This window comes from Lithobates pipiens, unplaced genomic scaffold, assembly GCF_037356315.1.
Source record: "Lithobates pipiens isolate NorthernLeopardFrog02 unplaced genomic scaffold, aLitPip1_a1.2 Scaffold_13, whole genome shotgun sequence".
NCBI lineage: Eukaryota > Metazoa > Chordata > Amphibia > Anura > Ranidae > Lithobates > Lithobates pipiens.
Window position 1 is genome coordinate 424,764,045 of NW_027507718.1, and position 26,898 is coordinate 424,790,942.

At 41.4% G+C, this 26,898-nt stretch overlaps 3 protein-coding genes across 3 annotated transcripts; all 3 read right to left on the reverse strand.

Moving 5' to 3' along the window:
- Window positions 1-6,515: 6,515 nt before the first annotated feature.
- Window positions 6,516-7,125, reverse strand: LOC143976165 (interferon lambda-2-like). Its single transcript, XM_077478609.1, has one exon. It carries the CDS (start codon window positions 7,123-7,125, stop codon window positions 6,592-6,594), a length of 534 nt encoding a protein of 177 aa, XP_077334735.1. The 3' UTR covers window positions 6,516-6,591.
- Window positions 7,126-11,498: 4,373 nt separating this feature from the next.
- On the reverse strand, window positions 11,499-12,160 carry LOC143976166 (interferon lambda-2-like). The gene has a single exon (XM_077478610.1). It carries the CDS (start codon window positions 12,065-12,067, stop codon window positions 11,534-11,536), a length of 534 nt encoding a protein of 177 aa, XP_077334736.1. The 5' UTR covers window positions 12,068-12,160; the 3' UTR covers window positions 11,499-11,533.
- A 7,830-nt stretch (window positions 12,161-19,990) lies between these two features.
- Window positions 19,991-20,600, reverse strand: LOC143976167 (interferon lambda-2-like). The gene has a single exon (XM_077478611.1). The coding sequence runs from the start codon at window positions 20,522-20,524 to the stop codon at window positions 19,991-19,993; it is 534 nt and encodes a 177-aa protein (XP_077334737.1). The 5' UTR covers window positions 20,525-20,600.
- Window positions 20,601-26,898: the final 6,298 nt, after the last annotated feature.

Genomic DNA, 26,898 nt, shown 5'->3' on the forward strand with positions numbered 1-26,898 from the left:
AACCAAAATGTACTGATGCCCCCTGGCAGACTTCATTATCGGACCTACCAAATCCATTGCGATCCTTTCAAAGGGGACCTCAATGATAGGAAGAGGTACCAGCGGGTTACGGAAATGTGGCATAGGTGCCGACTTCTGACACACAGGGCAGGAGGAACAATAATTTTCTATTTCCTTCATGACCCCAGGCCAATAGAATCTCTGCAATATCCTCTCTCTGGTTTTCTCTGTCCCCAGATGACCTCCCAGAATGTGCCCATGGGCCAATTCTAACGCCAACTTCCTGTAAGGTTTGGGCACTACAAGTTGCTCAATGGTTTCTTCTGCCCTTTGAGCCACTCGATACAGCAGGTCCCTTTCCATAGTGAAGTAAGGATAAGTGCAAGTCTTATCTGGGTTCACTAACTCGCCATCTATTTTCACCACATTTTCCCGTGCCTTTATTAGGGTGGGGTCTTTTAACTGTTCTGTGGCAAAATTTTCCCTGTGAACCTCAAGATCTGAAAACTCCACAGACGGCATGTTTTCATCTGAGGATGTTGGCTCCTCCCCAGTTTCTCGAGTTTCCCCCGCCAATACCGACAAAGGAAATTCAGGAGAGTCCTCACCACTCCCAGAGGAATTCTGGTCATCTTCCTGGTTTATAGGGGCACCAGTGGGGGGCTCAGGACAATCCCAGAGTTCCCAGAATTTTGGAAAATCCCTTCCCACAATAGCATAATGTGGTAAGTGAGACACTAACCCCACCTGATGAGAGAGGTTACCTTTGGGGGTCTCAAAAAACACTGAAGTTACAGGATACTCTCGGGTGTCCCCATGCACACAAATAACAGCCACCCTGTTCTTCCCAGAGACCTCTGTAGTAACTAATTCAGCTTTTATCAACGTTACCAGGCTACCTGAATCCAGCAACACATCAACATTTCTACCATTAATACACATTTTACATAAATGTTTCTCAGATCCCCGAATGGCAGTGCATGCAACTGTCGCAAACAGCGACTGACGTCTCTCCCTTATAAAGTCACATTGCATAGGCTCATCCACAACGGGGCAATTGGCTGCAATATGTCCCTCTTGCCGGCAGCGGTAGCAAATAATCTTTTTCGCTGCCTCTTGCAGCATGGGCTTCCTGGGCTGCTCCCGCCAGACCTTAGGAAGAACTCCCACTCTCTCACTCTCTCCACCCTCACCCCTTGGAGTCATCTTACCCGCCACTGGGAATGATCTGGTCTTAGGGTGGAAAGTCCGTGAGTCACTGGAAGAGGTGGTCAGGTTCTCTGTAGCCAAGTACCTCTCAACCAGATCCACAAGTTTATCTGCATTTTCTGGATCTCCATGGCTTACCCATTTTTGGATGGCAGTAGGAAGAGCTCTCAGGAAACGATCCATAACAACACGTTCCACAATGTTTGGTGCGGTCAAAATCTCTGGCTGCAGCCACTTCCTGCTCAGGTGAATGAGATCATACATTTGAGACCTGGGGGGTTTTCCAACCTGAAAAGTCCAATTATGCACACGCTGAGCCCGGACGGCCAGGGTGACACCCAGCCGTGCCAATATTTCTGTTTTTAGCACCACATAGTCTTTTGCTTGGTCAGGCTCTAGGTCATAATAAGCTTTCTGCGATTCCCCAGTTAACAGAGGGGCCACCAGTCCAGCCCATTGCTCCTTAGGCCACTTTTCCCTTTCAGCAGTCCTTTCAAATGTGGTCAAAAACACCTCCGGATCATCCTCTCCAGTCATTTTTGTCAGTATAGGCTCACGCCAAAGGATGCGGTATTAGTGTAACCACTTGCCTCATTGGTCTGCGGACGTTGCTGTATTAATGTCTCTATTTGCTGTTGAAAACTCTGCTCTTGCTTCTGCAACAGGTCTATGAAGCGGGCTTCAGATCGCTGCTGGGCTTGTTGCTGAGCTTCCAGACACTGCTGCAAAGTTGCATTTGTCTGCTGCTGGGCTGCAAGGCTCTTTTGTAAACCTGCATTTGTTTGCTGCTGATTTGCATTTGCTTGCTGCTGATTTGCATTTGCTAGAGCCAGCTGTCTCAGTATCTCTTCCATGCTGGCCTTAAAAAAAAAACTGGCAAAATTCTCCACCAACTGTGAGGGGGTTAGCTCGGCAGCGGGTGTGTGTGACCCCCTGGATGGGTTCACAACACAAAATTAGGCACAGCAGACAGCGTTGTAGGTGCAAAAAAACAAAAGATGCAGTTTATTTATGCTACATGCAGTGAAACATATAACAGCCAAACAAAAATAAAACATGAAAATAAATCCTGGTCAGCTTGACCTCTAATTACACACTTAGACTCCCTGTCTAACAACTGAGTGCAGCCTTGTGCTGCCCCAGTCCCTGTCTCTGTTGTAGGGGTTTGCCACACAGGCGTTAACTCACCGCACAGAACAGGTATCACACTCCCCAGTCTATACACACAAAACTGGTTCCAGGATGGAGCATCTCCCTAAGCATGCTGGTTTTTTTTGTAGAGGTCTTAATGAGCCCACTTACTTCAGCTGAGCTCATTAACTCTTCCCCTCTAGTTGTACAAGTCCGCATAAAGCCTGAATCTAGGGCATACATATTTCCCATCCTGGATACAACCAGGTGACTTTACCTGCGTGCTGCCACAACGTAAAAAGAAGGAAGAAAATATAGGAAAGGTGTGTTAACATAACATATAAAATAACAGTTTAGGGATTGTGTTTAAACCATTTTTTAACCAACAAGATTGAAACTTTTTTTTATAATTAAAAAAAAAAACATCACAATAATAAGTCACAAATAATAGCATGTGGGAATAGAGGTTTATAAAGAAATAAAAGATTGTGAGACTTTAATTGACTATCTCTTTGGTTTTCTTCATCCACACATTTGTTGCTGGTTAGTATTGCAGAACGTATGGATGGCAGAAACAGCCAGACAACTAGTATATCCAGAAGAAGATCAGTATTGGTGTCCCCTGTATTTATCTCTATTGAGCTTTACTTTAGTCATAATTATCTGCATAAACTGTATGCTACCACATTATTAAAAAATTTTTTATATTGGCAGTTGATAGTTTGTACTTATTTCACCTAGAAGATCAACTGATTAACTGAACATTAGTCTTTCCATTTATATTGGTAATTTACTCCCAGCATATTATTGCTTTAAAAATGTACCTAAATGCAATACATGGATCTGTAAAGTTACTCTGTGTAAACGCAAAGCTATGTATGATTTGATTGCATCTTGTTTATATACAGTACAGGACATATGATCTGCTCCCCATCAGGTGAAATGCCAGAACTTTTGATGTTTTCATTGCCAGTACACGATAAATTCCATACATATGGTAACTCATTTCAGTTGATCTTTACCTTAGTTGTAGCAAGATTTGGTTGGACCACTAATCTTATATAGCCATCCACCAAGGTAGGCAAGAAAAGGGTAATGGTAATACATGAACTGGATTACCAATAGGTTCTAGAACTAACAAAAATCTAAAAACCATATAGATGCAACATTATATATGAAGAAAAGTTTAAAGAAAAGGAAAAGTAGGTACATTAGTTTTAAAGGTCAATGTCCCACCTACAGTTAATACCTAGAGGCATTCCAGTCTGAATCCTAAAGATCCTAAATACTTCACACCAAAGTAAACAATGGCGTAAATGTCCCCAATGTACAGAACAATCAGTATGCTCAATAAAATGGAAAGATAAAAAAAATTCTAGACACGGTAGGCCACTGTCCTACACCGTGTTGTTCACCTATTTGCTTCAGTAGCCTTCCAATGCATCCCACATATTGTAATCTGCACTTTGAATAGGAAATAATTTAAACCATGTTCTTGGTGCTTAAGCACTGATGGATACAGCCAATCATTAGCCAATACAGATTGTACCATTCTGATTTTTGTATGAACTTTACAATAGCAACATGTATTGAGTCCATATTTGAAAGACCCCTTCACCTTAATCCAAGTATCAGACTTAAAGGGGCTGTAAATAATTGTGTTTTTTCACCTTAATGCATCCTATGCATTAAGGTGAAAAAACACCTGCCATTGATCGGCCCCCTAGCCCCCCGTTTTACTTACCTGAGCCCTGTAATTCTGTTGGCCGTGACACGCTCTCCCTCTCTCCACGAGGTCCCGTCTCTTGATTGGATAGATTGATAGCAGCGCAGCCATTGGCTCCCGTTGCTGTCAATCAAATCCAATGACGTGGGTGGCGGTGTCGAGTCCAGCATTCGCCAGCTATGGATGCAAATGCTAGAATTGGGAGTGCACCCGCAAGGTAATCCCCTGGGAGAGTGCTTCTCCTAGGGAGTTATCTAATGGAGGGAGGAGCCGCGAGAGCCGAGAATAGCAGGTTCAGGGCCACTCTGTGCAAAACGAGTTGCACAGTGGAGGTAAGTATGACATGTCTGTTATTTAAAAAAACTAACCCTTAAAGTCACATTAATTATGATATCAAAAAGACTGGGTGAAATAAGGGATCCCAAGGTAAGTGTCCTCTTAGAAGAGAAGTGAGAACCTACTTATAAAATGGTATGTAGCTTATTATCCCCAAGTAAAATGGGCAAATGATGGCTAATAATTAGTTTAATAGTAGTTTAATACTCAGTGGAAAAAATGGTCTCAAATATATTTTTGCCAGACAATCATTAGTTGTCACTTTCACCTAAAAAGAAAACTCCCTGCTTTTCCTCCTGTAAATTGTATTAGCTACATTCAGAGTACACTGTAAATATTTTCTCTGTCTTAAGCTGAATACACAGTATGCAATTTTCTTTAGATTTTTTCCTTTTAGATGTAGCAAAACCATATAATATGAAGTCAAACCTAAACACTTTCAATATGTATGCAGTCAGGCAGGCCCTTGCGCTACATGGTTTTGGTAAAACCAAAGGAAATCAAACAACAGTTGTCTAGTGTGTATCCAGCTTTAATCTTTCTATAATGACCTTGTTTTCTGAACCAAGGGACTTATTATCCAAACTATTTCTTCTAGCTAATGTAAGGTCACCCACTGGCACAGCTTTAATAGTATAGTAGTTTGAGGTTGACAACTGGTAGCAGGCAATGTTGAATTTCTCACCTTTGTTCATTTGCAATGTTGCCTGTGTATAATGGCGGGGAAGCAGTTTTTGTATCATTGATTTTTTTTCTTCAAATATGTGTGATTTCAGGATACCACTGGTAATCTGGTTTTAATATTGCCATTATCATCTTCTTGCCTACCTTGGTGGGTATATATATATATATATAAAGATAGGAGGATATATCCATACTTTGATTTCCAAAATACAAAGCATTCCTCTAGCAATTATCTGTAATTTAATGGTTTGTTCTGTTTCACAGTGAACTGTGTCATACATCATCTATTTAGAAGTTATTTTCTTTCTTTCTACCGAGCCAACACTTGCACAAATAGTGTATAGAAAGTTACACAAAGACACAAACTTCTGAAAAAAAGATTAAACACAAATATCTGTGTAATACTTTTCAACTTTCTATTTATTAATTGCACATGTGTGTATATACATTCATCACTGAAATAAATTAAAAATGTTTTTGTTTAACATAATGAATTTCAGTTGAATTACAGATACATTGCTTCCTCTGGGTATCTAGAAATGCATGAAATAAATATTTTAATATCTTATCAATAATATTAAATAAATAATATTAAATACTTATGGGTCAAAATGAAATATGAAAACATATGTCAAGAAAATCCCCTTTCACAACAATTCTTTTCCATTAAACTGTCTGTATCATACGTACATATTTATTGCAACGTGTGTGTGTGTGCATATATATATATATATATATATATATATATATATATATATATATATATATATATATATATATATATATACATACACACAGTATATACATTTATCACTAAAATTAAATATTGTTTTCTTTAAATAAATCAATTACAGATATATTATATCCACCAGGGAGGTAGAAACTTGTGAAATATATATTCCTAATAACTTATGTAATATAAATAATAAATAAATAACAATAAATACTTATAGGTTTAAACATGGATATAAACAGATATGACAAGATAAAATAATATGAAATAAATAAGATTAAATACTTATAGGTTAAAAAAAATATTATAAGCACATATGACGAAAAAATTCCCTTTCACTACTACTACTCTTTACACTGAATTTGTGCTGTGTAGAGAGTAGGTCGGTCATTTGTGGGTTGCTGAGGAATCTTGTTTGCTGGGATAAGCAGTTAGGTCCATAAGGTCCATAAGTTTGTGGTTACGAAATCCCTTATAAGATTGGTCGATAGTGAATAAATCCTGTAGTTGCAAATTTCAGGAATGTGCTTTATGGATGAATTTCCTATAGATTTTAGTAGATGAAAGATGAGTAGATACTTTTTTTAAAAAAAAGTAGTACTTTATGTCTTTCAGTAGTAAGGTATAGACGAATATGTCTATGTTGAAAAAGTCCATCCTTTGCTGGTTATCCTTCATCCTGATGGTCTTCTTGGCTCTAATATGTTCAGGTAAAGAATAAGAGACTTATCTGTGCTTACAGTGGTGAGATTGTTTGATATAGAAGTGTAAGTTAGTGGTTGAGAGCCCAACATGTGACATCTTCTACTCTCAGAGAGATAAGGCTAAGTATTACAGCCTCCTGGACACAATCTGGAGATGCTGCCTCCTTAAAATGCTGGAGGTGATGTAGCCACAGCTTCAGCTCGGGTGACGTGGGTTCGTTGTATTCTGAAGATCCTCTACAGACCATTAGATCATCTTTCAGTTTGAGGTAAACCATAAGTGCCTGTTTTACAGTATCATTTTGAGCAGACACAGACATGTTCTTTAGAACCTCAACTGTTAGTGACACCCGCTCCAAAGTCAGGATGAGAGGATCCCTCTGGGTAAGGTCACATACAGATGGTTTGTGTCTCAGCATTCTTCTGTAGCATCTCATTGCATTGGTAGACATGTTCTTTTCATGATCGTGTTGCAGCTCCTTTAGTGTTGTTATGTCAGAGGACGTCACTGATAAATAGCGGGATTTCGGGCAGAGTCTCCTGTGCAAGCGCCCACTTACTGAAACCAGTAAGATGCTCAACACCACCAGCCTGATATCCATTTTTGCTCTGCTGGCTTGGATCTGATGATGTCTTTCTGGTTGCAGATATTTGTTCCGTTACACTGTCACTCCAAAGTGCTAGTCTCTGGTTGATCTGAAGTCTTGTATCCATGATTCTTCTTTTATATTCCTGTTTGCAGGAGAAAAATGTCCTAATTTTCATGATGTTGTGAAGTTCTCTTTCGTTCAGAACTCAAGTGACATGAGAGAGACGATAGCTGCTCTGGGAACTTCTATATAACTTTCAGTTTCCTTTCTATACAGGTAAGAAGGTAACATCAGATAGCTGTTGAGATTCTTCTACCTGTCGCACAGGAAACTCCTCCTTCCTGACACAGGACTCTCCTGTGTACGGAGGACCCAGGTTTATCGTGTATTTTCAAGGAACTTTTACAACATATTATTGCCAACAGAAAAAAAACATAACACCGCTTTATAAATGTTCTTTCATACAAGTCTAAAAACGTAAAAAGAAGGAAGAAAATATAGGAAAGGTGTGTTAACATAACATATAAAATAACAGTTTAGGGATTGTGTTTAAACCATTTTTTAACCAACAAGATTGAAACTTTTTTTTATAATTAAAAAAAAAACATCACAATAATAAGTCACAAATAATAGCATGTGGGGATAGAGGTTTATAAAGAAATAAAAGATTGTGAGACTTTAATTGACTATCTCTTTGGTTTTCTTCATCCACACATTTGTTGCTGGTTAGTATTGCAGAACGTATGGATGGCAGAAACAGCCAGACAACTAGTATATCCAGAAGAAGATCAGTATTGGTGTCCCCTGTATTTATCTCTATTGAGCTTTACTTTAGTCATAATTATCTGCATAAACTGTACGCTACCACATTATTAAAAATATTTTTATATTGGCAGTTGATAGTTTGTACTTATTTCACCTAGAAGATCAACTGATTAACTGAACATTAGTCTTTCCATTTATGTTGGTAATTTACTCCCAGCATATCATTGCTTTAAAAATTTACCTAAATGCAATACATGGATCTGTAAAGTTACTCTGTGTAAACGCAAAGCTATGTATGATTTGATTGCATCTTGTTTATATACAGTACAGGACATATGATCTGCTCCCCATCAGGTGAAATGCCAGAACTTTTGATGTTTTCATTGCCTGTACACGATAAATTCCATACATATGGTTACTCATTTCAGTTGATCTTTACCTTAGTTGTAGCAAGATTTGGTTGGACCACTAATCTTATATAGCCATCCACCAAGGTAGGCAAGAAAAGGGTAATGGTAATACATGAACTGGATTACCAATAGGTTCTAGAACTAACAAAAATCTAAAAACCATATAGATGCAACATTATATATGAAGAAAAGTTTAAAGAAAAGGAAAAGTAGGTACATTAGTTTTAAAGGTCAATGTCCCACCTACAGTTAATACCTAGAGGCATTCCAGTCTGAATCCTAAAGATCCTAAATACTTCACACCAAAGTAAACAATGGCGTAAATGTCCCCAATGTACAGAACAATCAGTATGCTCAATAAAATGGAAAGATAAAAAAAATTCTAGACACGGTAGGGCACTGTCCTACACCGTATTGTTCACCTATTTGCTTCAGCAGCCTTCCAATGCATCCCACATATTGTAATCTGCACTTTGAATAGGAAATAATTTAAACCATGTTCTTGGTGCTTAAGCTCTGATGGATACAGCCAATCATTAGCCAATACAGATTGTACCATTCTGATTTTTGTATGAACTTTACAATAGCAACATGTATTGAGCCCATATTTGAAAGACCCCTTCACCTTAATCCAAGTATCAGACTTAAAGGGGCTGTAAATAATTGTGTTTTTTCACCTTAATGCATCCTATGCATTAAGGTGAAAAAACACCTGCCATTGATCGGCCCCCTAGCCCCCCGTTTTACTTACCTGAGCCCTGTAATTCTGTTGGCCGTGACACGCTCTCCCTCTCTCCACGATGTCCCGTCTCTTGATTGGATAGATTGATAGCAGCGCAGCCATTGGCTCCCGTTGCTGTCAATCAAATCCAATGACGTGGGTGGCGGTGTCGAGTCCAGCATTCGCCAGCTATGGATGCAAATGCTAGAATTGGGAGCGCACCCGCAAGGTAATCCCCTGGGAGAGTGCTTCTCCTAGGGAGTTATCTAATGGAGGGAGGAGCCGCGAGAGCCGAGAATAGCAGGTTCCGGGTCACTCTGTGCAAAACGAGCTGCACAGTGGAGGTAAGTATGACATGTCTGTTATTTAAAAAAACTAACCCTTAAAGTCACATTAATTATGATATCAAAAAGACTGGGTGAAATAAGGGATCCCAAAGTGAGTGTCCTCTTTAAAGAGAAGTGAGAACCTACTTATAATATGGTATGTGGCTTATTATCCCCAAGTAAAATGGGCAAATGATGGCTAATAATTAGTTTAATAGTAGTTTAATACTCAGTGGAAAAAATGCTCTCAAATATATTTTTGCCAGACAATCATTAGTTGTCACTTTCACCTAAAAAGAAAACTCCCTGCTTTTCCTCCTGTAAATTGTATTAGCTACATTCAGAGTACACTGTAAATATTTTCTCTGTCTTAAGCTGAATACACAGTATGCAATTTTCTTTAGATTTTTTCCTTTTAGATGTAGCAAAACCATATAATATGAAGTCAAACCTAAACACTTTCAATATGTATGCAGTCAGGCAGGCCCTTGCGCTACATGGTTTTGGTAAAACCAAAGGAAATCAAACAACAGTTGTCTAGTGTGTATCCAGCTTTAATCTTTCTATAATGACCTTGTTTTCTGAACCAAGGGACTTATTATCCAAACTATTTCTTCTAGCTAATGTAAGTTCACCCACTGGCACAGCTTTAATAGTATAGTAGTTTGAGGTTGACAACTGGTAGCAGGCAATGTTGAATTTCTCACCTTTGTTCATTTGCAATGTTGCCTGTGTATAATGGCGGGGAAGCAGTTTTTGTATCATTGATTTTTTTTCTTCAAATATGTGTGATTTCAGGATACCACTGGTAATCTGGTTTTAATATTGCCATTATCATCTTCTTGCCTACCTTGGTGGGTATATATATATATATAAAGATAGGAGGATATATCCATACTTTGATTTCCAAAATACAAAGCATTCCTCTAGCTATTATCTGTAATTTAATGGTTTGTTCTGTTTCACAGTGAACTGTGTCATACATCATCTATTTAGAAGTTATTTTCTTTCTTTCTACCGAGCCAACACTTGCACAAATAGTGTATAGAAAGTTACACAAAGACACAAACTTCTGAAAAAAAGATTAAACACAAATATCTGTGTAATACTTTTCAACTTTCTATTTATTAATTGCACATGTGTGTATATACATTTATCACTGAAATAAATTAAAAATGTTTTTGTTTAACATAATGAATTTCAGTTGAATTACAGATACATTGCTTCCTCTGGGTATCTAGAAATGCATGAAATAAATATTTTAATATCTTATCAATAATATTAAATAAATAATATTAAGTACTTATGGGTCAAAATGAAATATGAAAACATATGTCAAGAAAATCCCCTTTCACAACAATTATATTCCATTAAACAGTCTGTATCATACGTACATATTTATTGCAACGTGTGTGTGTGTGCATATATATATATATATATATATATATATATGTATATATATATGTATATATATATATATACATACACACAGTATATACATTTATCACTAAAATTAAATATTGTTTTCTTTAAATAAATCAATTACAGATATATTATATTCACCAGGGAGGTAGGAACTTGTGAAATATATATTCCTAATAACTTATGTAATATAAATAATAAATAAATAACAATAAATACCTATAGGTTTAAACATGGATATAAACAGATATGACAAGATAAAATAATATGAAATAAATAAGATTAAATACTTATAGGTTAAAAAAAATATTATAAGCACATATGACGAAAAAATTCCCTTTCACTACTACTACTCTTTACACTGAATTTGTGCTGTGTAGAGAGTAGGTCGGTCATTTGTGGGTTGCTGAGGAATCTTGTTTGCTGGGATAAGCAGTTAGGTCCATAAGGTCCATAAGTTTGTGGTTACGAAATCCCTTATAGGATTGGTTGATAGTGAATAAATCCTGTAGTTGCAAATTTCAGGAATGTACTTTATGGATGAATTTGCTATAGATTTTAGTAGATGAAAGATGAGTAGATACTTTTTTAAAAAAAAGTAGTACTTTATGTCTTTCAGTAGTAAGGTATAGACGAATATGTCTATGTTGAAAAAGTCCATCCTTTGCTGGTTATCCTTCATCCTGATGGTCTTCTTGGCTCTAATATGTTCAGGTAAAGAATAAGAGACTTATCTGTGCTTACAGTGGTGAGATTGTTTGATATAGAAGTGTAAGTTAGTGGTTGAGAGCCCAACATGTGACATCTTCTACTCTCAGAGGGATAAGGCTAAGTATTACAGCCTCCTGGACACAATCTGGAGATGCTGCCTCCTTAAAATGCTGGAGGTGATGTAGCCACAGCTTCAGCTCGGGTGACGTGGGTTCGTTGTATTCTGAAGATCCTCTACAGACCATTAGATCATCTTTCAGTTTGAGGTAAACCATAAGTGCCTGTTTTACAGTATCATTTTGAGCAGACACAGACATGTTCTTTAGAACCTCAACTGTTAGTGACACCCGCTCCAAAGTCAGGATGAGAGGATCAATCTGGGTAAGATCACATACAGATGGTTTGTGTCTCAGCATTCTTCTGTAGCATCTCATTGCATTGGTAGACATGTTCTTTTCATGATCGTGTTGCAGCTCCTTTAGTGTTGTTATGTCAGAGGACGTCACTGATAAATAGCGGGATTTCGGGCAGAGTCTCCTGTGCAAGCGCCCACTTACTGAAACCAGTAAAATGCTCAACACCACCAGCCTGATATCCATTTTTGCTCTGCTGGCTTGGATCTGATGATGTCTTTCTGGTTGCAGATAATTGTTCCGTTACACTGTCACTCCAAAGTGCTAGTCTCTGGTTGATCTGAAGTCTTGTATCCATGATTCTTCTTTTATATTCCTGTTTCCAGGAGAAAAATGTGCTAATTTTCATGATGTTGTGAAGTTCTCTTTCGTTCAGAACTCAAGTGACATGAGAGAGACGATAGCTGCTCTGGGAACTTCTATATAACTTTCAGTTTCCTTTCTATACAGGTAAGAAGGTAACATCAGATAGCTGTTGAGATTCTTCTACCTGTCACACAGGAAACTCCTCCTTCCTGACACAGGACTCTCCTGTGTACGGAGGACCCAGGTTTATCGTGTATTTTCAAGGAACTTTTACAACATGTTATTGCCAACAGAAAAAAAAACATAATACCACTTTATAAATTTTCTTTCATACAAGTCTAAAAACGTAAAAAGAAGGAAGAAAATATAGGAAAGGTGTGTTAACATAACATATAAAATACCAGTTTAGGGATTGTGTTTAAACCATTTTTTAACCACTTGCCGCCCGCCCTATTACAAATTGACGGCGGCAAAGTGGTTTCATAATCCTAACCGGACGTCATATGACGTGATTAGGATTATGAGCCGCTGCGCGCCCCCGGGGGCGCGCATCGCGGCGATCGTTGTTGCGGGGTGTCAGTCTGACACCCGGCAACTACGATCTCGGTAAAGAGTCTCCGACGGAGACTCTTTACCATGTGATCAGCCGTGTCCAATCACGGCTGAACACAGTGTAAATGGGAAGAGCCGGTGATCGGCTTTCCCTCACTCGCGTCTGTCAGACGCGAGTAGAGGAGAGCCGATCGGCTGCTCCTCTGACAGGGGGGGTCTGTGCTGATCGATTATCAGCACAGCCCCCCCGAGGATGCCCACACTGGACCACCAGGGACACCACTAGACCACCAGGGAAAAGGTAATAAAAATCCATAATCCTCCCTAGACCACCAGGGTGCCAGTCAGCACAATGGGTGCCAATCAGTGCCCATAATGGATGCCAATCAGTGGCCACAATGGGCATCACTGATTGGCATGCATTATTGTTTTGCACTGATTGGCATCCATTACTATAACACCGATGCCGCCTATGAGTGCCCACCTGTGCCGCCTATGAGTGCCCACATGTGCCGCCTGAGTGCCCACCTGTGCCGCCTGAGTGCCCACCTGTGCCGCCTATCCATGCCCACCTGTGCCGCCTATCCATGCCCACCTGTGCCGCCTATCCATGCCCATCCGTGCCGCCCATCCGTGCCAGCTATCAGTGCCAATTTGTAACACCTATCAGTGTCTGTCCGTGTCGCCCATCCGTGTCGCCCATCCGTGTCGCCCATCCGTGTCGCCCATCAGTGCCGCCTATCAGTGCCACTTCATTGGTGCCACATTGGTGCCCATCAGTGCCACCTTATCAGTGCCCATCAGTGTAGCCCCATCAGTGCCCATCAGTGAAGGAGAAAACGTACTTATTTACAAAGTTTTGAAACTGAAACAAAAAAAAACATTTTTTTTTTCAAAATTTTCGGTATTTTTTTATTTGTAGCGCAAAAAATAAAAACCGTAGAGGTGATCAAATACCACCAAAAGAAAGCTCTATTTGTGAGAAAAAAATGATAAAAATTTCATTTGGGTACAGTGTAGCATGACCGCGCAATTGTCATTCAAAGTGCGACAGCGCTGAAAGCTCAAAATTGGTCTGGGCAGGAAGGTGTTTAAGTGCCCTGTATTGAAGTGGTTAACCAACAAGATTGAAACTTTTTTTATAATTTAAAAAAAAAGTGTCACAATAATAAGTCACAAATAATAGCATGTGGGGATAGAGGTTTATAAAGAAATAAAAGATTGTGAGACTTTAATTGGCTATCTCTTTGGCTTTCTTTATCCACACATTTGTTGCTGGTTAGTATTGCAGAACGTATGGATGGCAGAAACAGCCAGACAACTAGTATATCCAGAAGAAGATCAGTATTGGTGTCCCGTGTATTTATCTCTACTGAGCTTTACTTTAGTCATAATTATCTGCATAAACTGTATGCTACCACATTATTATAAATATTTTTATACTGGCATTTGATCAGCTCCCCATCAGGTGAAATGTCAGAACTTAAGATGTTTCCATGATGCATGCTTTTTTTGCCAGTACACGATAAATACTATACAGATGGTAACTTGAAGGTGCTCGAAGGCTAAGCAGGGTCATGCCTGAGTCCTTGGGGAGAAGGTCTTCAAGACAAAACGCTAAGACCTCCTTAGGAAGGGGCGCTCCCGCTCACTCGAGTGGGGGGGGGGGAGGCTACTAAAGTTCTCAGGGCTCTGGCAGGAGGACTTTCGGGACAAATGGGTGGTCTCCACAATAACTCTAGGTTACAAACTAGAATTCCTAGAATTCCCTTCTCCTCATTTCCTCAGATCAAATGTACTCAGAGACCCAGAGAAAAAGATGTCTCTCCTTCTAGCGCTGGAGCGGCTATTGTCGCAAAAATTTATCATGGTAGTTCCCATGCAAGAACAGGGAATGGGGTTTTATTCAAACCTTTTCACGGTACCGAAGGCAAACAGAGATGTCATACCCATTCTAGATCTCAAAGATCTAAACAGATTTCTAGAGATAGGGTCCTTTCGCATGGAATCGATCCGATGGGTAGTCTCCATCATACAAGGAGGAGAATTTCTGGCATCAATAGACATCAAGGATGCGTACCTGCATGTACCTATTTTCCCTGCTCATCAAAAGTTCCTGCGTTTCGAAGTAGAAAAACGCCACTTTCAGTTCGTAGCTCTGCCTTTCGGGCTAGCTACTTCACCTCGGGTGTTTACAAAGATCTTGGCCCCTCCTCTGGCCAGATTAAGGGCCCAAGGTATAACGATAATAGCATACCTAGATGACTTGCTCTTGATTGACCGGTCGGTAGCCCGCCTGGACCAAAATTTGAAGTAGAAAAGATGTAGCTGGATAGCCGCACTCCGAATTATTCAACTTTATTTCAAAAATTTAATTAAAATCATAGCATCTAGGCTGGTAAACAGACTAACTGCACAGCCGCTGACATGTTTCACACCGAACACGGTGCTTAGTCATAGCTATGACTAAGCACCGTGTTCGGTGTGAAACATGTCAGCGGCTGTGCAGTTAGTCTGTTTACCAGCCTAGATGCTATGATTTTAATTACATTTTTGAAATAAAGTTGAATAATTCGGAGTGCGGCTATCCAGCTACATCTTTTTTACTTAAGTTCCTGTTGCAAACAGAGCCAGCACCCTGTGGGATTGTGGAGACAGCTGTTTTGGGAGAAGTCATTACCTTAGAGCGGTAATTCTTCGTATTTATATCAGTCTGGACCAAAATTTGGTCACCACAATCAACTACCTGGAACCCTAGGTTGGGTCCTCAACTTAGAGAAGTCTTCTTTAAAACCATTAAGAGGACTAGAGTATTTGGGTCTGGTCATAGATACAGCCCAGTAGAGGGTATTCCTACCCCAAGCAAAGATCAGTGCTATAAGAGAACTGATTCAGGTAGTCAGGGCAAAGAAGGGTCCTGCTATTCGTCTTTGTATGAGGTTGTTGGGGAAGATGGTGGCTTCATTCAAAGAAGTTCCCTACGCTCAGTCTCATTCAAGGCTACTGCAAAACAGTATCCTATCAGCCTGGAACAATAAGGTTCAGGCGTTAGATTTTCCAATGCATCTGTCCCCTACAACGCGACGGAGCCTCAGCTGGTGGTTGATACCCGAAAAACTGCGGAAAGGAAAATCCTTTTTACCAGTTACCTAGACAGTGGTAACAACAGATATCAGTCTTTCTGGTTGGGGGGCAGTCCTGGAACAGTCGACTGTCCAAGGGAGATGGTCCAGGACCAAGAGGGCCTTACCCATCAACATTCTGGAGATCCGTACAGCGTATCTAGCCCTAAAAGCCTGGACACTCAGGTTGCAGGGTTGCCCTGTCAGGATCTAGTCCAACAATGCCACAGCAGTGGCTTATATCAATCACTAAGGGGGCACCAAGAGTCGTGGCAGCTCAGGAAGAAGTAAACCAGATCTTAATCTGGGCAGAAAGACATGTGCCATGCATATTGGCAGTCTTCATTCCGGGGGTAGAGAACTGGCAGGCGGACTACTTGAGCCACCAGCGGTTAGTCCCAGGGGAATGGTCTCTCCACCCCGACGTCTTTTTGGCCATATGCCAGAGATGGAGGGTTCCGGATGTAGATCTCTTTGCGTCCAGGTTCAACAACAAGGTCGACAACTTTGTGTCAAGAATGAGGGATCCTCTTGCATGTGGGACAGATGCATTGGTTACTCCATGGCATCAGTTCTCTCTGTTTTATGCGTTCCCTCCTATTCTGCTACTGCCAAGACTGCTTGCAGGATCAGGCAGAAAAAGAATTCGGTGCTTCTGGTGACCCCAGCATGGCTCAAAAGAGCTTGGTATGCAGAAATAGTGAAGATGGCGGTAGGCTCTCCTTGGACCCTACCGTCCTGTCCAGACCTGCTATCCCAGAGACCGGTATTCCATCCTACCTTACAAATGCTAAATTTAACGGTTTGGCTATTGAAACCCACATTCTGAAGAATCATGGGCTTTTGGCCTTGATTAATGCAAGAAAGACAGCTTCCAGAATGATTTATCATAGAGTCTGGAAAGCACATGTCTCCTGGTGTGAATCCAGGGGTTGGCACCCCAGAAAATAAGTCATAGGCAGAATCCTAGAATTTCTGCAAAATGGGTTAGAGATGAAACTGGCCTTGAGTACCATCAAGGGCCAAGTCTCGGCCTTATCGGTTTTTGTTTCAACATCCACTTGCTTCACATTCTTTGGTCCGAAGCTTTATACAAGGGGTAACGTGCCTTAGGGCGCCAGTTAGGGCGCCTCTAAGCCCTTGGGATTTGAATTTGGTTCTTTCAGCTTTACAGAAGCAGCCTTTTGAATCGATACATCAGATTCTCTTAATTCTGTTGACAAGGAAATTAATTTTTCTGGTGGCCATTTCTTCTGCCAGAAGAGTATCAGAATTAGCGGCCCTCTCTTGTAAAGAATGGTATCTGATAATGCACAAGGATAGAGTGGTGTTACGCCCTCATCCTAGTTTTCTACCGAAGGTGGTCTCAGGTTTTCATCTAAACCAAGATATTGTTTTGCCTTCCTTTTTTCCAAATCCCTGTTCTATGGAAGAGAAGTCACTACATTCTTTGGATGTAGTGAGAGCAGTCAAAGCCTATCTGGGAGCGATGGCTCAGGTTCGCAAAACGGATGTTTTGTTCGTATTGCCAGAGGGTCCTAAGAGAGGACAGGCAGCATCAAAATCTACCATTGCTAAATGGATTTGACAAGTAATTGTTCAAGCTTACGGTTTGAAGCAAAAGATTCCATCTTTTCAGATCGAGGCGCACTCCACTAGGGCTATTAGTGCTTCATGGGTGGTGCATCATCAGGCCTCCATGGCTCAAATCTGCAAGGCCGCAACCTGGTGATCAATCCATACATTCACCAAATTTTATCAGGTAGATATGAGAAGACATGAGGACATCACCTTTGGGCATAGTGTGCTGCAGCCAGCGGTACAGGGTCCTCAGGTCTGAGTACGCCCTATGTTGTGTGGTTCCCCTCCCCTCAGATAGCATTGCTCTGAGACATCCCACCAGTAATTACTGAGTCTCTGTGTCCCGTGATGTACGAGAAAGAAAATAGGATTTTTATAACAGCTTACCTGTAAAATCCTTTTCTTTTGAGGTACATCACGGGACACAGGGGTCCCTCCCCTCTTCTAATACACTTATATTGCTTTGCTACAAAACTTAGGTACCTCCAGTAGGGGGAGGGGTTATATGGGGATTGAACTTCCTGTCTAGGGTGTGCCAGTGTCCAATCACCTAGTGATACCCTATAACCCACCAGTAATCAATGAGTCTCTGTGGCCCATGATGTATCTCAAAAGAAAAGGATTTTACAGGTAAGCTGTTATAAAAATCCTATTTTTTGCCAGACAATCACTAGTTGTCACTTTCACCTAAAAAAACAAAAAAACAAAAAAAAACTCCCTGCTTTTCCTCCTGTAAATTGTATTAGCCACATTCAGGGTACACTGTAAATATTTTCTCTGTCTTAAACTGAATACACAGTATGCAATTTTCTGTAGATTTTTTCTTTTTAGATTTAGCAAAATCATATAATATGAGGTCAAACCTAAACACTTTCAATATGTATGCAATCAGGCAGGCCTTTGCGCTACATGGTTTTGGTAAAACCAAAGGAAATCAAACAACAGTTGTCTAGTGTGTATCCAGCTTTAATCTTTCTATAATGACCTCATTTTCTGAAACAAGGGACTTATTATCCAAACTATTTCTTCTAGCTAATGTAAGTTCACCCACTGGCACAGCGTTAATAGTATAGTAGTTTGAGGTTGACAACTGGTAGCAGGCAATGTTGTATTTCTCACCTTTGTAATGTTGCCTGTGTATAATGGCGGGGAAGCAGTTTTTGTATATATTGATTTTTTTTTTCTTCAGATATGTGTGATTACAGGATACCACTGGTAATCTGGTTTTCATATTGCCATTACTATCTTCTTGCCTACCTTGGTGGGTATATATATAAAGATAGGAGGATCTATCCATACTTTGATTTCCAAAATACAAAGTATTCCTCTAGCGATTATCTGGAATTTAATGGTTTGTTCTGTTACACAGTGTCATACATCATCTATTTAGAAGTTCTTTTCTTTCTTTCTACCGAGCCAACACTTGCACAAATAGTGTATAGAAATTTACACAAAAACACAAACTTCTGAAAAAAAAATTAAACAAAAATGTCTGTGTAATACTTTTCAACTTTCTATTTATTAATTGCACATGTGTGTATATACATTTATCAATGAAATAAATTAAAAACGTTTTTGTTTAACGTAATTAATTTCAGATGAGTTACAGATACATTGCTTCCTCTAGGTATCTAGAAATGCATGAAATAAATATTTTAATATCTTATAAATAATATTAAATAAATAATATTAAATACTTATGGGTCAAAATTAAATATTAAAACATAGGTCAAGAAAATCCTCTTTCACAACTATTATATTCCTTTAAACTGTATCATACGTACATATTTATTGCAACGTGGGTATATATATATATATATATATATATATATATATACACACAGTATATACATTTATCACTAAAATTAAATATTGTTTTCTTTAAATAAATCAATTACAGATATATTGTATCCACCAGGGTGGTAGAAACTTGTGAAATATATATTTCTAATAACTTATGTCATATAAATAATAAATAAATAACAATAAAAACTTACAGGTTTAAACATGGATATAACAAGATATGACAAGATAAAATAATATTAAATAAATAAGATTAAATACTTATAGGTTAAAAAAATATTATAAGCACATATGACCAAAAAATTCCCTTTCACTACTACTTCTCTTTACACTGAATTTGTGCTGTGTAGAGAGTAGCTCAGTCATTTGTGGGTTGCTGAGGAATCTTGTTTGCTGGGATAAGCAGTTCGGTCCATAAGGTCCATAAGTTTGTGGTTACGAAATCCCTTATAGGATTGGTTGATAGTGAATAAATCCTGTAGTTGCAAATTTCTGGAATGTACTTTATGGATGAATTTCTTATAGATTTTAGTAGATGAAAGATGAGTAGATACTTTTTTTTTTAAAGTAGTACTGTATGTCTTTCAGTAGTAAGGTATAGACGAATATGTCTATGTTGAAAAAGTCCATCCTTTGCTGGTTATCCTTCATCCTGATGGTCTTCTTGGCTCTAATATGTTCAGATAAAGAATAAGAGACTTATCTGTGCTTACAGTGGTGAGTTTATTTGATGTACAAGTGTAAGTTAGTGGTTGAGAGCCCAACATGTGACATCTTCTACTCTCAGAGGGATAAGGCTAAGTATTACAGCCTCCTGGACACAATCTGGAGATGCTGTCTCCTTAAAATGCTGGAGGTGATGTAGCCACAGCTTCAGCTCGGGTGACGTGGGTTTGTTGTATTCTGGAGATCCTCTACAGACCATTAGATCATCTTTCAGTTTGAGGTAAACCATAAGTGCCTGTTTTACAGTATCATTTTGAGCAGACACAGACATGTTCTTTAGAACCTCAACTGTTAGTGACACCCGCTCCAAAGTCAGGATGAGACGATCCGTCTGGGTAAGGTCACATACAGATGGTTTGTGTCTCAGCATTCTTCTGCAGCATCTCATTGCATTGGTAGACATGTTCTTTTCATGATCGTGTTGCAGCTCCTTTAGTGTTGTTATGTCAGAGGACGTCACTGATAAATAGCGGGATTTCGGGCAGAGTCTCCTGTGCAATCGCCCACTTACTGCAACCATTAAAATGCTCAACACCACCAGCCTGATATCCATTTCTGCTCTGCTGGCTTGGATCTGATAATATCTTTCTGGTTGCAGATATTTGTTCCGTTACACTGTCACTCCACAGTGCTAGTCTCTGGTTGATCTGAAGTCTTGTATCCATGATTCTTCTTTTATATTCCTGTTTGCAGGAGAAAAATGTCCTAATTTTCATGATGTTGTGAAGTTTTCTTTCGATCAGAACTCAAGTGACATGAGAGAGATGATAGCTGCTCTGGGAACTTCTATATAACTTTCAGTTTCCTTTCTATACAGGTAAGAAGGTAACATCAGATAGCTGTTGAGATTCTTCTACCTATCGCACAGGAAACGCCTCCTTCCTGACACAGGACTCTCCTGTGTACTCTCCTGTGACCCAGGTTTATCGTGTATTTTCAAGGAACTTTTACAACATATTTTTGCCAACAGAAAAAAAAAAAACATAACACAGCTTTATAAATGATCTGTCATACAAGTCTAAAAACGTAAAAAGAAGGCAGAAAATATAGGAAAGGTGTGTTAACATAACATATAAAATACCAGTTTAGGGATTGTGTTTAAACCATTTTTTAACCAACAAGATTGAAACTCTTTTTATAATTTAAAAAAAAAGTGTCACAATAATAAGTCACAAATAATAGCATGTGGGGATAGAGGTTTATAAAGAAATAAAAGATTGTGAGACTTTAATTGGCTATCTCTTTGGCTTTCTTTATCCACACATTTGTTGCTGGTTAGTATTGCAGAACGTATGGATGGCAGAAACAGCCAGACAACTAGTATATCCAGAAGAAGATCAGTATTGGTGTCCCGTGTATTTATCTCTACTGAGCTTTACTTTAGTCATAATTATCTGCATAAACTGTACGCTACCACATTATTATAAATATTTTTATACTGGCATTTGATCAGCTCCCCATCAGGTGAAATGTCAGAACTTCAGATGTTTCCATGATGCATGCTTTCTTTGTCAGTACACGATAAATACTATACAGATGGTAACTCGAAGGTGCTCGAAGGCTAAGCAGGGTCATGCCTGAGTCCTGGGGGAGAAGGTCTTCAAGATAAAATGCTAAGACCTCCTTAGGAAGGGGCGCTCCCGCTCACTCGAGTGGGGGGGAAGGCTACTAAAGTTCTCAGGGCTCTGGCAGGAGGAATTTCGGGACAAATGGGTGGTCTCCACAATAACTCTAGGTTACAAACTAGAATTCCGAGAATTCCCTTCTCCTCATTTCCTCAGATCAAATGTAACCAGAGACCCAGAGAAATAGAAGTCTCTCCTTCTAGCGTTGGAGCGGCTATTGTCGCAAAAAGTTATCATGGTAGTGTTAACATCAGATAGCTGTTAAGATTCTTCTACCTGTCACACAGAAAACTCCTCCTTCCTGATAGTGATGGCCGAACGGTTCGCCCGGCGGTCTTTTCGCTGCGAATTTTGGCTGTTCGCGCTCCGCCCGTTCGGCAGACTATTGGCGCCGTTCGCCCGGCGGACTTCCATTTTTACTGTGTAAAAGAACTTTGACCTATGATGACACATCCATCATGGGGTACAGGACAGCCAATTGAGACATTACAGCACATGGACACTTGGACATTCCCCCTAACTTATAAATACACCCAATCCGGCGGCCATTTTACATTTTTTCTTCTGTCACTATAGGGAGAGGGTTCTGTGTGGAGCAGGGAGAGATTGCAGTGACCCAAATCGCTAGCTATTTGGTACACAAAAGTTCTTTTCAGGACTGGTGTAGGTGTTAGGTGTATATAGGTTTGCTGTGCTACTGATTGTTGCAGCAGCCTGAGTGTCTTTTGTCAGTTTAGAGAAAGGGACAGGACGGTGTGTCTGCTGTAGGGACAGTCAGTTTAGTCATTAGCTGTTACTATCAGGTCCACAAAAGTGCTATTCCAGTTATTGTTCCAGTAGCCTCTGTTTTGTCAGTTTATATAGGGACAGGCAGGAAGCAGTGTGTGAGGCAGTGAGGGTCAGTTTAATCAGTAGCTGTTACTATATTAGGTCCACAAAGGTTCTTTTCAGGACTGGTATCAGTGGTATGGTAATAGGCTTGTACACGTATAATATTCTTTCTTCCAAATATAGAAAGAATATTATACTTGACTGCTGCCCTTCTGCTGCAGTCTGCTAATCATTCACAACCTACTTGTTCCACAAAGGCCCTTATAAGGACTGGTAATAACCTGGTGTAGGGTGCTATAGTACATAGGGTTGAGTGAGGTACAGTCTGCTATTCTATAAGGACTGATATAGGTCCATAATACATAGGGTTGAGGTGCACTACTGCTGACCGCTGCCCTATACTGCAGCAGTCCTTCATCGGTATAGGGACTGACGTACAGTCTGCTAATCCGCCACAACCTACTTGTTCCACAAAGGTCCTTATAAGGACTGGTAAGGTATAGGGTACTAAAGTACATAGGGTTGAGTGAGGTACAGTCTGCCATTCTATAAGGACTGGTATAGGTCCACAATACATAGGGTTGAGGTGCACTACTGCTGACCGCTGCCCTATACTGCAGCAGTCCTTCATCGGTATAGGGACTGACGTACAGTCTGCTAATCAGTCACACACAACCTACTTGTTCCACAAAGGTCCTTATACGGACTGGTAACTTGGTCTGTCTAGGGTTCTACAGTACATAGGGTTGAGTGAGGTACAGTCTGCCATTCTATAAGGACTGTTAAAGGTCGACAATACATAGGGTTGAGGTGCACTACTGCTGACCGCTGCCCTATACTGCAGCAGTCCTTCATCAGTATAGGGACTGACGTACAGTCTGCTAATCAGTCACAACCTACTTGTTCCACAAAGGTCCTTCCTTATAAGGACTGGTAAGGTATAGGGTACTACAGTACATAGGGTTGAGTGAGGTACAGTCTGCCATTCTATAAGGACTGTTATAGGTCCACAATACATAGGGTTGAGGTGCACTACTGCTGACCGCTGCCCTATACTGCAGCAGTCCTTCATCGGTATAGGGACTGACATACACTCTGCTAATCAGTCACAACCTACTTGTTCCACAAAGGTCCTTATAAGGACTGGTAAGGTATAGGGTACTACAGTACATAGGGTTGAGTGAGGTACAGTCTGTCATTCTATAAGGACTGGTATAGGTCGGTAATACATAGGGTTGAGGTGCACTACTGCTGACCGCTGCCCTATACTGCAGCAGTCCTTCATCGGTATAGGGACTGACGTACAGTCTGCTAATCAGTCCCACACAACCTACTTGTTCCACAAAGGTCCTTATAAGGACTGGTAACTTGGTCTGTCTATGGTTCTACAGTACATAGGGTTGAGTGAGGTACAGTCTGCCTTTCTATAAGGACTGGTATAGGTCCACAATACATAGGGTTGAGGTGCACTACTGCTGACCGCTGCCCTATACTGCAGCAGTCCTTCATCGGTATAGGGACTGAGAGTTTGTCACAGGGTCATTTAAAAAATGACAGGCAGAGGAAGAGGCAGGCCCTTCCGCAGGGGTGGTAGGGGTAGGGCAGGAGCAACAGGCTTGAGCCAAAGTGGGAAGTTGCAGAAGGTGCGTCCAATTACTTTAAAGGACGCACCAGACTTGGTTGAGTGGCTCACTCAGCCTTACTCTTCTGCACCCTCCTCATCCTCTCGATCTGCACCCTCTTATTCACTCTCTGCTATGTGCACCCCCAAAGACATTACCACCAACAACACCACCACCACCACATACCTTCCGCTTGAGTCACAGGAATTATTTTCCGATCCATATCAAGACATTTCTGATGCGCAGCCACTCTTGGTATTGGATCAGGAAGAGGAGGTAGCAACAACCGCTACTCAGCAGTCTGACGACAGTACCCAGATCAGCCCAAGGAGGAGGTGGGTCCCCGGTGTTGCTGCCTACTCCGAGATCTCTACTTATAGCGGTGGGGAAGGTGACGTTGATGATGACGTGTCTAGTGATGTCACGTGGGTGCCCACAAGAGAGGAAGAGGAGGGGAGTTCAGAGGGAGATATGGACCAGCAGATAGGGAGGAGAAGCAGGAATAACTTACATTGCACAGGAGGGACAAAGCAGACTGCAAATGTATCAGGAGCGAGTCATCGACCATGTACAGTCACATCTGGCGCTCCCAGGACACCGGCACATGGCTCCGCAGTGTGGGCTTTTTTTAACGTGTCCGCTGCTGACAATAGCGTTGCTATCTGCAATCTCTGCAGTCAACGCATTAGTCGCGGTAAGCCCAACACTCACCTAGGGACGACCGCCTTAAGAAGGCACATGAGCAGCCATCACCGAGCCCAGTGGGAGCAACGGAACACACAAAGCCACACTCCAGGCTCTCACCGTCCAGCCTCGTCTTCTACTTCTCCTTCTCCTCTCTCCTCACAATTGTCCTCCACTCCACCTTCCATCACGCCAAGCTCACGTGTTTCTGCAAAAATGCAGGCTTCCGTGGGCCTAATGTTCGAGCATAAAAAAATGATGACGCCGGATAACCCTCTTGCCCAACGGTTGACGGCTGGCTTGTCAGAACTCATAGCCCGCCAACTACTGCCATATAAACTGGTGGACTCGGAGGCCTTTCGCAAATTTGTGGCCATTGGAACACCACAATGGAAGGTCCCAGGAAGGAAGTATTTCTTACAGAAGGGCATCCCAGAGCTATATGGCCATGTTCAGCGGCAAGTGAATGTATCTCTGGCACACAGTGTGGGTGCCAAGATACATCTGACCACAGACACGTGGTCTAGCAAACACGGGCAGGGAAGGTATATCACTTTTACTGCCCACTGGGTGAACCTTCTGACGGTTTGCAAGCATGTAACCCGTGGCACCCGGGTAGATTTGGTTTTACCGCCACAGATTGCATGCAGGCCTGGCTCTTCTTCTCCTCCTCCACCTCCTACTCCATCCTCCTCCCTCTCCTCCTTGGCTGACTCCTCCTTTTCCGCTACTAGCGTCTCTTCCACTGCGCCGCCCAAGCTCCCCAGAACCTATTCGACATGCCAGATGAGACGTTGCCATGCCGTGCTGTGTCTGTTGTGCCTGGAAGCCAAGAGCCACACTGGCCCCGCACTCTTTCAGCTTTGCGTTCACAGGCAGATAAGTGGCTAACACCGCTCAATTTGACAGTTGGTAAAGTGTGTGACAATGGTGCCAATCTGCTTGGCGCATTGAAACAGGGCAAAATTACGCACGTGCCATGCATGGCACACGTCTTAAACTTGGTCGTGCAGCGATTCGTTGTCAAATACCCTGGGGTCCAGGACATCTTACGGCAGGCAAGGAAAATCTCTGCCCATTTCATAAGATCTTACACGGCCATGGCTCGCCTTGCTGACATTCAGCGGCGACAAAATCTGCCGGTCAGACGTCTTATTTGCGATTGACCGACGCGATGGAACTCAACCTTCTATATGCTTGATAGGCTGCTCTAGCAGAAACGTGCAGTTAACGTCTACCTGTATGAACTCTGCGGCAGAACAGGTTCTGGGGAGCTGGGTTTTTTTCACCGCGCCAGTGGCTGCTCATTCGCGACGCATGCAGACTTCTGCGGCCATTTGATGAGATCACCAAACTGGTCAGTCGCAGCCATGGCGCCATCAGTGACATGGTATCTTGTGCCTTCTTTATGGAGCGTGCATTGCATTGTGTCATTGATCAAGCCGTGGAGGAGCAGGAGCGGGAAGATGAGGAAGTCGCAATGCTGGATGAATTCCCAGGGGGGGCTACTCTATCTGAGACAAGTCAACAACAGGAGTCTGAAGAGGAGTCAGAGGAGGATGGTGTCGGGGCGGATGAGGAGGAGCAAGAAGAGCATGCTTTAAACCTTTCTGGGATCCCTTTTGTTGTCTGTGGATGGGGGAAGGAGAACGAGGAGGACGGCATTATCTTGGAAGATGAGCAGGAGCCAGGCCACCACACCGCTTCCAGTTTAGTGCAAATGGGAGCCTTCATGCTCCAGTGTTTTAACAGGGACCCCGTATAAAAAGCATAAAGGTCAAGGACCAGTACTGGGTGGCAACGTACTTAGACCCCCGGTACAAACACAAAATGGCGGAAATGTTACCACCGTCACAGAGGGCTGTCAGAATAGAGCACTTCCAGGCCTTGCTTCAAGAAATGCTGCATTCTGCTTTTGCGTGCGCTGGCAGAGGAGCAATTCCCACTCCCAGAGAAAGAGTTGCGGGTACCAATCCAACAGCGCTTGCAAGAAGAGGGCGGTTTGAAGATGTGTTGGTGACTTCTGAAATGAGGTCATTCTTTCAGCCGACCCATCGACAGGTCTCATCCTGATCCAGCATCAGGGAACGCCTAGACCGACAGGTGTCCGACTACATTGGGTTAACAGCCGATGTGGACGCTCTGAGGAGTGATAAACCCCTGGA

What these genes read in the sequence shown, in the direction of transcription:
- LOC143976167 (XM_077478611.1), bottom strand. Translation starts at nt 20,524, where the DNA reads ATGGATATCAGGCTGGTGGTGTTGAGCATTTTAATGGTTGCAGTAAGT.
- LOC143976165 (XM_077478609.1), bottom strand. Translation starts at nt 7,125, where the DNA reads ATGGATATCAGGCTGGTGGTGTTGAGCATCTTACTGGTTTCAGTAAGT.
- LOC143976166 (XM_077478610.1), bottom strand. Translation starts at nt 12,067, where the DNA reads ATGGATATCAGGCTGGTGGTGTTGAGCATTTTACTGGTTTCAGTAAGT.